This window comes from Engystomops pustulosus, chromosome 2 (assembly GCF_040894005.1).
Source record: "Engystomops pustulosus chromosome 2, aEngPut4.maternal, whole genome shotgun sequence".
NCBI lineage: Eukaryota > Metazoa > Chordata > Amphibia > Anura > Leptodactylidae > Engystomops > Engystomops pustulosus.
Genome location: NC_092412.1, coordinates 141,581,358 through 141,595,238, shown reverse-complemented (window position 1 = coordinate 141,595,238; position 13,881 = coordinate 141,581,358). Strand labels below are relative to the sequence as shown.

General features: G+C 38.3%; 1 protein-coding gene across 1 annotated transcript in view; it reads left to right on the top strand.

The window, feature by feature from the left end:
- COL9A2 (collagen type IX alpha 2 chain) overlaps positions 1 to 13,881 on the top strand; it is a 58,253-nt gene that overhangs the window by 39,222 nt on the left and 5,150 nt on the right. The window contains exons 18-29 of the mRNA XM_072136729.1: positions 107 to 160; positions 240 to 293; positions 443 to 487; positions 3,857 to 3,910; positions 4,070 to 4,123; positions 6,028 to 6,081; positions 8,832 to 8,903; positions 9,311 to 9,346; positions 9,512 to 9,556; positions 10,852 to 10,884; positions 10,965 to 11,111; positions 11,797 to 11,851. Coding sequence (XP_071992830.1) covers positions 107 to 160; positions 240 to 293; positions 443 to 487; positions 3,857 to 3,910; positions 4,070 to 4,123; positions 6,028 to 6,081; positions 8,832 to 8,903; positions 9,311 to 9,346; positions 9,512 to 9,556; positions 10,852 to 10,884; positions 10,965 to 11,111; positions 11,797 to 11,851 — 703 coding nt within the window. The remainder of the gene's footprint in view (positions 1 to 106; positions 161 to 239; positions 294 to 442; positions 488 to 3,856; positions 3,911 to 4,069; positions 4,124 to 6,027; positions 6,082 to 8,831; positions 8,904 to 9,310; positions 9,347 to 9,511; positions 9,557 to 10,851; positions 10,885 to 10,964; positions 11,112 to 11,796; positions 11,852 to 13,881) is intronic.

Sequence of the window (13,881 nt, the reverse complement as noted above, 5' to 3'; positions counted from 1 at the left end):
TATACATAAGCTGCAAAATAGATTAGAGTAGGTTTTATTTATTTGATTCCTGACGTCATTAACCTTTGCCATTATCTAAAACGGTTTTCTTATGTGCCACTTACAGGGCCTCCCTGGTATTGATGGCAAGGATGGTACCCCAGGTGTTCCTGGATTAAAGGTGTGCACCTACATAATCCTTTTTATATCACAGTAAATGTTCTGGGTTTTTTTGTAATTCTTCTTTCTCTCATGTCTAGGGCAGCCCTGGCCAAAATGGTATCCCAGGCGCCCCTGGTCATCAAGGGTTACCTGTAAGTATCTGCTTGACCTTGGAAATAAATGTATATGTTTGTTGTATATGTGTTGGCAATGTTTTCTTAGTATCCGTCAGGATATGTGAAAATATATGCTGTCTTGGTAATCCTATTCTACTAAATGATACCTTCTGTATGTTTCTTAGGGTTTACCTGGGCAGCCTGGCACTAAAGGAGGACCTGGACAAAAGGTTTGTAGCTGATATTTTTAACAATGTTTCACACCCACGTTATTGGACAAGGAGAGGCTATTTACCAATAGTATGTCTTTGTAGACTTTGTACGATTATTGTGTCAGCTTGTGCAGAAAGCCTAGACACAATAATTTGGGGAAGGCTGAAATAACTTTTTTTAACTGACCTATGGTGTTTTCTTTTTCACATGTTATTACCACCATTAAATGGGTATTCCCACTAAATCAAGATGCTTAAATATACTCAGAAAAATAACACATTCTTTAATTCACTATTATTTACAAAAATACAGCATTTATCAGATATAATTTCAACCTGTCTCTATCAGTCCTGGTCTATACAACTGCGGTTGCCCCAGGATCCAACTGTAAAACTTCTGACTATGGTCCGGCATGGCAAATTCTTCTCAAATAGCTTTTCCTGCCCCTCCCCTTACCACTGTAAGACCAGCTCAGACACTTCTTGACGGCAAGCAGCAGCGTACAAATACTTACTCTACAAGAAACAGAGAGATCTTTATAGCAGGTGAAGGAGGTATAGCACAGATGACTTTGTGTGTTTTATAGTTGAGATGTAGCAGGGCTGAGAGTGTCATTCTGTTTAATATCCATCTCATGGATATTATCATCCCTCATTTCTGATCTGTCTCATCTCTCTTTTTCTATGTGTCAGATGTTAGCAGAATGCTCAGAAGCTAAATAAAAGTGTAGATAAACCTGGACCCTTATAATGTAAGCACATTGTCAGCATACATCATGTCATGGCACAGAGGATTCATGAGGCGTCTGCTTAGAGAGTTCCCGTCCACACTCTGGAATTTTACACTGACCATTACTGCGTTATAGGACCTAAAACATCAATAAAATTGAGTAAAATGCTAAAGTAAGGGGTTAAAAATGATCTTTATTTTATACACATCACTAGGGGATTAAAATCTGAGAACTTTCTTTCATGATCAAACCCCTCTGTACAGATATCATCAAGGACCTACACCTAAAGGGGACCCTTAATATGTCTTTAATAAAGATCATTAATCTTAGCTTTAATGACAAAACTATAGCTTATTTATTTTTCCATCAATGTGGCAGTATGAGGCTTCATTTATAACAATATCAAATTTGTGAAGTTTATTCTTAAGGTTTACTTACAAAAATAGTTCTTGCATTGATCCCCTGCATTGAATTAGGTTCCTTAGCTGCAGGTATCCTGCTCCTGCATTTTACTTATCACCACATTTGAGCAATGACCTTTGCACCAGGAAGATAGTGGAGCACATTTACTTTTTGGGGCACATTTTTTTATGTCCAAACTTCTTGCATGTGTATTTATGAAGTGTCTGTGCCACATATGTGTCACACACGACCCTTTTATGCCATGGCTGCACTATTCTTGTGCACGACACAAATTCCGTCACTGAAATGCACTTTCAGGTGTACAGTTGGACCAGGCACCACATTTAACATGCAAAGTGTGACAGAAATGTGTTGCAAGCTTATGTTAAAGGGGTTATCCGAGTTTAGGAATAATTTAGGGCCGGGGTAGGCTATTTAAAAATAATAATCGTGTACTTACCTCCTCTGGCACTGCTGATGTCCCGCGCCGCGGTACGTCTGATCTGTACGCTGGTTTGTTTACAAGGGCACACACGGCCAGAAGCTCCCATACGACACTATCTCCCACTGGCCTACAATGCTGAGAGATAGGGACGGATGGGCATGGCCGGAAATCAGCGACGCCGGAGGAGGTAAGTACACATTTATTATTTTTAAATAGCCAGCTCCAGCCCGGCCCTAAGTAATTTCTTAAACCTGGATAACCCCTTCAAAGATGCACCAAAAAAGGAGTTGGTGTACTCTGTCGGGGCAGTGCAGAGAGTGCCACAATTCATGAATCTAGAGCCCTCTAAACACTACACAAGTACAGTTTGCACTGTTTTTAGTAATTGTGCCCTAGTGTGGGGACAACTTGCTTAAAAGGGGATTCTCATTCCAGCTATAAATGTTATTGTTTTGAATAATTAAAAGTTACACAATTTTCCAATTACCCTTCTTTAGTTTTCTAGATCTCTGCTTGCTGTCATTCTATAGAAAGCTCCACAGCGGATAGAAATCTTTAACTATTCTCTATGATACTAATGAGCTGTACACCTGTGTGACCATGGTCAAATTTCTATCCACTGGAAGCAAATACAGAAGCTTTCTATAGAATGACAGCAAGCAGAGATGTAGAAAACTGGGATGAACTGATACAGAAAGTTTATTGGAAAATTGTATAATTTTTCATCATACAAATCATAACATTAATTTGCCAAAATGGGAATAACCTTTTAATTATGAGCACAAAGAGAAATCTCTACATTGTTCCTATGCAATTTAATATTTAGTTGGGGGGGGGGCACACCTCATTAAGGAGTGGTGGGATTAGCAAGGTAGAGGACATGTGAGAAAAGATTTTGTGATTTTTGTTCTAATTTATTGAAATCTGAAAAAGATGTACCGTATATACTTGAGTTTAAGCTGACCTGAGTATAAGCCAAGGCCCCTAATTTTACCACAAAAAAACCTATTGACTCGAGTATAAGCCCCCTGTAGTATACAGCCACTCCCCAGTAGTATACAGCCAGCCCCCTATAGTATACAGCCAGCCAGCTCCTTTTGTAGCCAGCCAGCTCCCTTTAGTAGCCAGCCAGCCCCCTTTAGTAACCAGCCAGCCCCCTTTATTAGCCAGTCAGTTCCTTTTCGTAGCCAGCCTGCTTTATTAGACAGCCAACCCCTTTGGTATACAGCCAGCCCCAAGTTTGCCTAGCACTTAAAAAAATTAATTTACATACTCACCTTCAGGTGGTTCCAATGTTGGGGTTGGCTCCCTGATGCTCAGCGCGGCTCCTCTTCTGTCTTCTCCGCAATGCTCCGGTTCCCGCAGCTACTCTTTCTGTCTGCTGTAACAGCCAGCAGAGCCACGGCCATTCGCTCTGCCGGCCGGCGCATACTATGATGTGGCTGCTGATGACATCATAGCATGCGCCGGCCAGTAAAGAGCGCATGGCCCCGTCTCTGCCAGCTGTTACAGCTGTTATCGCGGAGAAGACAGAAGAGGAGCTGCGGCGACATTGGTGAGGTGCCTCGAGCATCAGGGGGGGGCCGGAAAGTAATTTGTAACTTTATTTTTTTTATTGACTCGTGTATAAGCCAAGGTGAGTTTTTTCAGCACATGTTTTGTAGATGGGTATACACGATAATTAGAAATTTTAAAAGTTAATTACAAAAAAAACCTACTGACTTGTCAAGCTTGTTAGTAAAATTATACATTCCACGGATGATCTCAAAGACTGTGAACTGTAACCTGGCATATGCTTATTTGTCACAGGGAGAACCAGGCTCTCGAGGAGAACCAGGATTCACTGGAGCTCCAGGAAAGCAAGTGAGTGCTGATCATTTGTTATGTGCTTTTCATTTTACACAAGTGCATTTTTTTCTTCATTTCACAAAGATAATATCATATCATTTGTTCATCATATACAACAATATCTAATGTTGAATAAAAGACTGGAAATTCATTTCAGTTTTCTGTATCTCCTAGGGAGAGAGAGGTCCACCAGGAGAGGCTGGCCCTAGGGGCATTGTTGGAATAAAAGTAAGTAAATAATTTTATATTAAAAGGGTTTTCAAGGAAATAAAAGCATAAAGGAAGGTAAGTGTTTACACAATACTGCATCTTGAGTAGAGATAAAAGAGAAATAACTTTCAAATGACCTGTGTGTTAGAGAGGAGTAAAGCTTTTATGTATGGATGTAAGTTGGAGAAGCTCAACTAGTTGTGTATGTGTATTTTATGTGGGACCATATGTGGTGGGGCTGATGGGAGGATAGTGCCTTTTATCTATATTGGACTGCTTTTTTTTAGAGGGGAGTGATCTTTGTGTTGGGGGGGGGGGAAGCTGGAGAGTGATGTGTCAGGTATGTTGGAGGGGCTGATGTTGATTCTGTTTATTCTGTCCGGCGCCCTTAAATCCTCCAAATACACTGAGTTCAGTGCTTCTCTGTAGGAATGGAGGGATGTCCATTATTTTTAACAGGTACAGATGTAGCCATCATTGAAGAGAATCTCAGCAGTTTTTACCATTCTTAGGTGGAGACAGTGTTAGATAGCAGTCCTGGAGTTCTGTACCTTTGTGCGTGTGTTGCTGGTAGAAGAAGGAATTATTTACATTTCAGGAGGGACTTGGTGCACAGCTGTGTGAGATCTCTCCATCTAATTGCTCCAAATTCCTCCCCTCTGCTCTGAATAAAAGCTGTATCCAGTTCTGATTCAATACTACATCTTGCAGGCTGTAGCAAAAAAGGAGCTGTGGAGCAATAGACTGCAGAAATATTGAAGCACAGTTTCATAGGCTGTTGTGTCCATGGCTGGATAATGCGGATCTTCCTTAAGAATTTCTGTGTAGGAAATGTTTCAGCAACTTTTTGTAAGAATATCTTTTTCTGTGCTCTACCTTTGCCCTTTAAAGTATTATGATATTTGTAGCCTTCTGCTGGCTCTGAGCCCTTGTTCCCTGGTTGTCTGCTTTCTGTAAAACTGATGCTTTCTTATTCCATTTTGTGCGTGGGTACATTTGGAGGGTCTGATGTATGTATTTGTTTGCACACCAAATCCAGTTACAATTCTGGAATATTAATCCATTTTGTACCCCCACAACTTGCACAGACTCATACAAATTTTTTTACATTCTTTCATACTCATTCCTCGATACATTGGCTACATGAAATAAATCATACACACATTCATCATCTACATGAGGGCAACCATACACATGTTCCACACATAATAGAGCTGGTTGAAAATGATTAGCCTATTGCAGTTCATATGTGTTGATAGTCCCTAGCTAATAGATGCCAAGACTTTAGTTTTTAGTATCAGTTTTTGGATACATTTGTTATTTGGATAAAACATTATAGTAAAGCTGAGAAATTCAGGACAAACATGTTGTGAGATGTATCCATGATCTGACACAATGAAGTGGGGCTGAAATAATAAGCAGTGATGGCAGTGACTAACACCGATATAGTAGGTGAGAGATAAAAAAATATTTTTATTAGTCACTATTACTATGGTAACAGAGCAAGACTATTATATTATCTCTTCGGGGATCACTAGGAGCAGAGCATGCATGGGAAAATCTGTAACTGGGATTTGAGAGATTATAGGAGTTGTAGTATCCTTTGTCCACCATCTTGGATATACCTCCACCTAATTCAGAAAAACGCACAAGATTTAGTAGATCATTAAGATAATCTATTTTAGATCCATTTAGTAATTTATGTAAATGTGTATTTTTTTATTGATTTATTTGTAACATCATGAGTTTTGTATCATATTATTTGTTCATATTCTTGGAATACCCTTTTATGCATTTAACTCTACTCATTAGCATTATTGCAATCGTTTTCATGGTGATAAACAATGGTCCTAAAAATTCAAAAGTTGAACTGTAATTTATAACTGTTATTATAAGCTAATTTTTATAATATCCTTATTTAGGGGGACCGTGGTGAAAGAGGACCTGTTGGGCCCATCGGAGTTGAAGGAAAAGTAGTAAGTATTTGTTTATTACCTGTAAATCCTCACTTGATTTGATGACATACTTATATATTGCTTTATATTTTAATATACAGTTGGATAGATAGAAAGGTAAATAGATAGATAGATAGATAAAAAAAATAAAATAAAGTAGATAAATAGTGAGGACAGATTAACTGGTGGAGACAGAGAAAATAGATGCTGTAGATAGAGGAGACACAGATTGCAAAGAATCTAGTACATATCTACTATTTCTCACAGATGTTAGTGTAGTTGGTGCTTATATGATAGCTCAATGCTGTTTCCCTCTAAGGGGCATTTCCTAGTCAGTATTAACATCTAGGATTAACTAAGCCAACAAATGTGCTGTGTTGTCAATTTTTATTTTATGGAAATAAGCAAAGTATAAGTGTAAAAGTAAATGCATTGTAATGTTCCTTACCAGCCACAACCTACAGTGCCTGTACCTTTACTGTAATCCCTTACCATAAATCCTTACCATAGAGTCACACAAGACATACACTATGCGAGATATTGAGGAGAACTGTCTGCAGTATGTGGGATTGTTTATTGGATTATTTGTCCTGCATGGTGCTTGAAAGTTGAGGCATTATAACAAAATTACAATTAACCTATGAAACTAGTTTAGTACAGTAACCTATAAAATGTGTTGATAAGATAAAACTCTGTAAAATGTAGATTGTACAAAGTAATAGTGTACTACACCAGTCTTATACAGACTGTATTGTCTTTACACTTATTTGTTGGCTTAGTTTTATGTCCGAGAATGCACCATTTTAGTGCCACAATTTTTGCCAAGCCTACTTTTTAGGACGTGCCCCTATTGCAATACATGCCTTATGTATTTATTGAAGTAGCTGCTAAAACATGTGGCACAAAATGTGGCACCCAGCATGTAAGACACAAAAAATGTCAGACTTATTTAGATACGGTAATATATATATATTTGGCAGATGTGAATGAAATGTGAATGCGCTGATGAAAATACCCCTTTAATTTAAAAACTGCAAATCTGTTGTAGAGAAAAACATCTTAGAGTTGACATATATAACAGCAAACTATTTTCGTAATTTCAGTCTATAATCCAAAATTCACAAGTCTAGAACCAGAATGTAGCAGATGAAACAATTTAGGAGATTCCTGTATTCATGTAGCATATATTCCAATAGTTTTTCAACTTGGACTGTTTTTCCTTAGGTTGTTCACTTAGGCTCCATCATTTTTTAAAACACATTTCTATATTACTGCCACTGTATTTTTACTACACACTCCTCTGCTTCCAGTCATTGCAGTGGGAGTCCCATTGTCCATTATTATAGCTCTAAAGCTTGCATATTGAATGAAGTTTACATTAACACCCATCCCACTTTTGTAGGTTACTGTAGTATCTTCAAGTTAATATGGAGTTTATGTATTTTTGCAGAAGCTGAATATGTATTTTATTGAAGCATCATTATTAATTTGAAGACAGTTCCTAAAAGATTTAAGAACCAAGTAGAACTTTTGTCAAGTCTAGACAGTTTGGTACTGGTGTCCATCTCTTCTGATTTAAGGGCTTTAGGACCAAGTCTGATTTTTTTAATCTGCCATGTGTAGATCTACCCTGAGAGGTTATAACTTTGTAATGCTTTAACATATCCAGGGTATTTTGAGATTGTTTTTTCGTAACACATTATACTTCAAAGTAGTTGAAAAATTTGGATGATATCTTATGTGTTTAGTTAGAAAAAACACAGAAATTTCCAAAGTTCTTAATTCTCATTTTCAGGCAGATAGTTATAGCACCCAAACAACTTCATAACTAATATTTCACATTGTCTTCTTTATATTGAAATGGCTTTTTATGCATCTTTTTTCTAGGTTGTTAGGAGGTTCAGAATTTTTGGTGCAATTTTTTTTTTTTTAAATTGCCAAGAACTGTATTTAGAGGCAGCTGCTCAACTTTGAGTGACTGTAGGAGGCCTAAATAACAGTAAAACCCACATAAATAATGGCATTATAGAAACTACACCTCTCAAAGTATGAAAAATCTACTTTCAGAAGTTTGTTAAAGGGGTTATCTAAGGGTATAAAAAACCCTTGGGTGGCCGGAATGGGGCCTGTTAAAAAAATAAATGTGTACTTACCTCCATGGTCCCTCTCGGTGTCCTGCACTCCACGCTGCATTCAGCTTTCAGCTGGTGGAGGTGGCCGGCCACGCCCGCATGATGAAAAGCTGAGAATAGGGATAAGCGGGCATGGCCGGCCACCTCGACTGGCCGGAAGCTGAATGTATCATGTCTGAATGCATGGAGAAAAACGATCGGATCGATGTACGCCAGGAGAGACCACCAGTGATCATTTAATCACTTGTTCAGTGTAATATACTGCAATACCAGTAATGTCCTATAGACGCTGCAGTCACCACGACAATAGCATCTAGCATCAATAGCTCCCCTCTTTTTTTGTTTAATTACATTAACCCTTAAATCTAAAACTTGGAATTTATTTTAAGAAGGCAGCTTTCATATGATCATATATAGCAGCTGTATTCGAGAAATTTGGGAAACCTGGCGGAAAAACGTGATTCGGGACCCTTGGTAAATGTGCCCCAAAATGTTCTGTCAAATCATTCTTAGGGATTACAAGGGTATTCCCAACTACATTACAGAATATGTCACAAATAGATGACCTGCACTTATCTCAACAGATGTGCTTTGACCATGATGATATTTATATGATCTTTATTTTTATCTATTTTATAGGGAGCAAAGGGTGAACAGGGTCCTCCTGGCATACCAGGACCACAAGGTATTCCTGGAGTAAAAGGAGACAAGGTAAACATTTACTACTTTTTTCTCTTCTTTTTTCTCATTTTCTTCTCTTCTTTCCAATTAATTCTCTACTTATTCAAAATAATAGCAAATAGCTCTGTATTTAATGTGACACATTAAAAAAAACATTGAAATGCTTAAATGTCTAAACCAAAACAAAATGTATTCAACTCTTCAGGAAGAGACCTACGAGTTTGACTTTTATCCCAATTTATGTCACAAGGACTCTTTTCTTGAATCTTTGGCTTTACTCTATAGGGAGCTGCCCTCTAAAAGCTCTAGAGGCATAGATTTAATTTTGCCATTGAAATGTATTTCAATATATCTGTCCCAGAATTCTCAGGCAAGTTCCTTAAGAAGATATATTCCCCTTCCTGAAACATATTTAAGACTTTTTTTTTACTCCTTAGGGCTTCCCAGGAAAAGTTGGAGGAAAGGGTGAAGTGGTATGTATTGTCCGATGTTTTGCTATACGTTTATTGGCAGATCTTACCCATATACAGTATGTTATATACACACATACTGTATATTATGTATCCACAAAGCTGTCAATTGTCTTTTTTTCTTCCATTGCGAATTTACATGTTGCTAAAAATGCCGTTTTCTTTAAGGGTGATCCAGGAGTTGAAGGCTTAGCTGGTGAAAAAGGAGAAAAGGTACGTAATATGGTGCATAACAGATAGACAAAACTTATTTAACTGTAAAGTAGCAAAGCTGGATATGTGTTATATCTCTGTGAGGCAGCAAGATTTTCTGATCCTCATAACACTCTGAATATATATTATAGTATATTTTTGTCTTTGGTTAACATTAAACAAGTAAGCATGGATTTTAAAAACTGAAAACCTTCAGTTGACTTCTTTTCAACTTTTTCATACTTTGGTGTCTGGAGCTGTAAAAGGTGTCCTCTTTTGTGGGATGAGCTTCAGTTTTCAATAATATCAATTGGGGACTGTGTGACCTTTTGTTATTTTGAAATTTATTTTTTTTAAAAATTTTTTATTAAATTTGTGTTCGCAAAAAAGTGGCAATTAATATCAATGTCGCCGAGGTGGTTTGTAGTTAACACCTGTGTTTGGTGCCAGCTAAATCCCTCTGTGTATGGAGCAGGCTCAGCCCTTGAGCCCGCTTCATACATCCTTAACAGACATGTGACGTACAAATATGTCACATGTCATTGAGGTGTTAAGGGTAGGATCAGATCCGTAATCAGGGAGGGGAGTTCAATTATTTGAGCCCCCATTGGTGTACATGCCCTAAATTCACATGAAATTCACCCCGCTGTTCGTCCTGCACCAGTATTCTCTTAGATTCTCTATCCCTTTAGTAAATGTCCACAGCCTCAGACCGGTACACTAAATCTGAAGTGGCAGAAGTTTTTGCTATAGTCAGCATCGGTTTTACAGTGAGCCGGCATTCATGCCACCGTACGCCCTTCACTCCGCGTCCTCTCTCCGCCCTGACATACCCATAGTGGTTGCGGGTTAGATAAGGCCAAAAACTGTTGGGAAGAGGGCGATTCATGCACTTTCTACACCAGAAAACTCTGCCAATGTATACAACACTTCTGTCCCCTGACATCTGTCATCAGCAGAGAGTTGGTTGGTTGTTGGGTTTGGTCCGTATTCATCTAATGTGTATGGCCAACTCCAGATCACAGATGTTTTCATGTTTAAGACAACCTCAATTCTGCTGCACTTATCTTAAACTTTTCTACATTTCTCTTTTCTCTATATAGAAAGCATGTTTCAATTGTACTGTGATAGTTATAATCAGGGCATTGTGAATAGGTTTACATGTGTTGAGCAATAGTATTGGGTTGAAATAATGAGATCAGATTTTTATAATGTCCTTTTCATTTTATAATGTATGAAAAAAATTGTATTGTGATGTATTTTAATTAAATTTTAGGAAGATAATCTACAATAATTAATAGATGTCTGTTTTATAGGGGGATTCTGGGGAACCAGGCCCCAAGGGACAGGTGAGTATTTCTTGATGTAACATTTTAATTACAGTTGTTGATAGCTGGTGGGTTCAATGCTTTCGTATGCCTCTTTACAGCAAGGTGTACATGGAGAACTTGGATATACAGGTCCCACTGGAGATCCTGGTCAGCCTGGAATACAAGGTCTTGCAGGGCTACCAGGTCCAAGAGGCCTTAGTGGAGAAAGGGGAGTCCCAGGAATGCCTGGACGCCCAGGAGTACCTGTGAGTAATATCAAAATGTTCATAAATGGCCAGCAAGGAACCAAAACAACAACAACCAGCACTATTGAAATGTAGCAATTAGCCCAAAGCACACCAGACTAAATTGTAGGATGAAAAATGCAGAGGCATGCCATGTATCCATTAATAAACACACTTTATTAGATCAACACATATACACCACAATACAGAAAGCTTAAAAATATTTAAAAGGTTAACTAACTCACCACAAGTATACCTACTAAGAAAAGCCCAATATGTGTGTTGGCTATCCTAGTAAATAGTATACACTATTTATGAATTTATGATCTGAAAAAATATTATGCTCGGAAATTGAAGCTGCACAATTGCAAGCTCAAACAATGGGAGCCAAAAAGTTATATAATATCAATAATTATTAAAAAATAATACATGTTAACCCAAGCAAAGAGAGTATCAATTTTACCTGTAGAGTAAAGAGGTCAATCCAGTCTGGGGAAGCTGGGGTTTAAACCCCACGCCACTCAAGATGGCTTCCTTCAGGGGTCATAAATGGTCAGCACAGCATCAGCTAACATGATCACTAATACATATAAATACAACTGTCAGAAAGCCAGACAGTCATGTCTAGGACAAGCAGATCTCAAAGTGACATTGTGACTTTCACAGCGTTCTGTCTGATACAGTTTCGGTAATACTTTTCTTTCAGGGAAGAGATGCAGGAGATCAACACATAGTTGAAGTTGTTCTTAAAATGTTGCAAGGTGAGTATATAATTAAACCAAAGAGGCAAGAAAAACTGTTAAGATTAAACAATGTTCCATGCACCCATCAAATCCTACGGCACATGGCCAGTCATTTGTTACAGTTCTGAAAATCTGAAATTTAGGTCACCTATGCCATGCCTTGCCCTGCAGCGTTTCCCAGGTTTTTCTTACTGCCAGCTATACTGTACATCTGGCTCAAGATGATTAATGCTATTCTACATATTTTAAATCACCACCATCAACAATGAGGGATCATACATAATTACTGAATTCCAGGATGTGTCCTACAATTTACAGCAACTACGTGAAAAGGAGTTTCTGCCTTCAAAATGATGTGAACTGCATGTACTGTAAGTTCACATTTGTATTTGGCAGCTTCTGTTATGCCCTTTCCTTATTCATAATGTAAAAGAAGCACAGCAGCCCATTTTATTTTTTTGTGCTATGAATAAAGGAAACCACTACTGTACATTGAACATTACAGGAAGCTAAATTTTATTTTCCCATTACACTCTTCTAATATGAATAGTGTTCCAGAAACCCTGAACTTAAGTGTTAACCGGGATTTAAAGTGCTTGACTATTTATAGGAAACTTTAACACAATGGGCCACATTTACTAAACTGGCTGTGCCAGTTTTCTGCCATGCTTTGCTCATAAATACATATGCAAATTGCTTGCACATGTATTTTTGAAGTGTTTGCATCATATTTATGTTGCGGCGCACCTGATGGGACGCTGCAGTGCACATTTATGTTGAAAGTCCGACAGAAATGAAGTTCACTTTAAACAGGATTGGTGTATACAGGATCTGGAGCACTTTGCACTATTGATATCTCTTGCTCAATATGTATAAGACCCTAATAGGGTCCCCCGTATAATACCTACCCTGATAAAGTTTCCTGTTCGCCGACAGAAAGCATGTGTTCCTATGACATTCCATGGCTTCTCACAGATGGAGAGGGCGTGCAGTCATTACTGTCTCCATGCCCCATCCATCATAACCACTCCCATATCATATTTAACCTACCCCATATATATCCGCACAACCCTACAACCACTAATATGGGAGTGGATATGGGGGGCCAAGTAATGACCACATAGCCGTCTCTATCTGATGAAAACCAGCAAGAAACGGGGTCACATGAAACACATCACACAGGAAACTACAGTGCCTTGAACTTTTCTACCTTTTGCCACATTTCAGGCTTGAAACATAAATGTATAAATTTTTTTTTTAAAGAAACAACAAGTGGGAAACAATTGTGAAGTGGAACAAAATGTATTGGATATTTTAAACGTTTGTAAAAACTAAAAAACTAAAAGGTGGGACATGCAATATCATTCGGCCCCTTTACATTCAGTGCAGCTAACTCACTCCAGAAGTTCATTGAGGATCTCTAAATGACCCAATGTTGTCCTAAATGATTGATGATAAATATAATCCACCTATGTATAATCAAGTCTCTGTATAAATAGACCGGCTCTGTGATAGTCTCAGAGTTCTGTTTATAGCACAAAGAGCATCATGAAGACCAAGGAACACACCAGGCAGGTCTGTGATACTGTTGTGGAGAAGTTTTAAGCCAGATTTGGATACAAAAGCATTTCCCAAACATTAAACAATTAAACATCCCAATGAGCACTGCACAAGATCCTATTGAAATGGAAGGAGTAGCAGACCACTGCAAATCTACTAGGACCCGACCGTCACTCTATACTTTCATTAACAAGGAGAAGACTGATCAGAGATGCAGCCAAGAGGTCCATGATCACTCTGGATCAACTGCAGAGATCTACAGCTGAGGTGGGAGACTGTGTCTAGGGACACTGCACAAATCTGTCCTTTATGGAAGATTGGCAAGAAGTAAGCCATTTCTCAAAGATATCCATAAAAAGTCTTGTTTAAAGATTGCCACAAGCCGCCTGGGAGACACACCAACACATGTGGAAGAAGGTGCTATGGTCAGATTAAACCAAAATCAAACTTTCTGGCCACAAAAGCAATACAGCTCATCTCCCTGAACA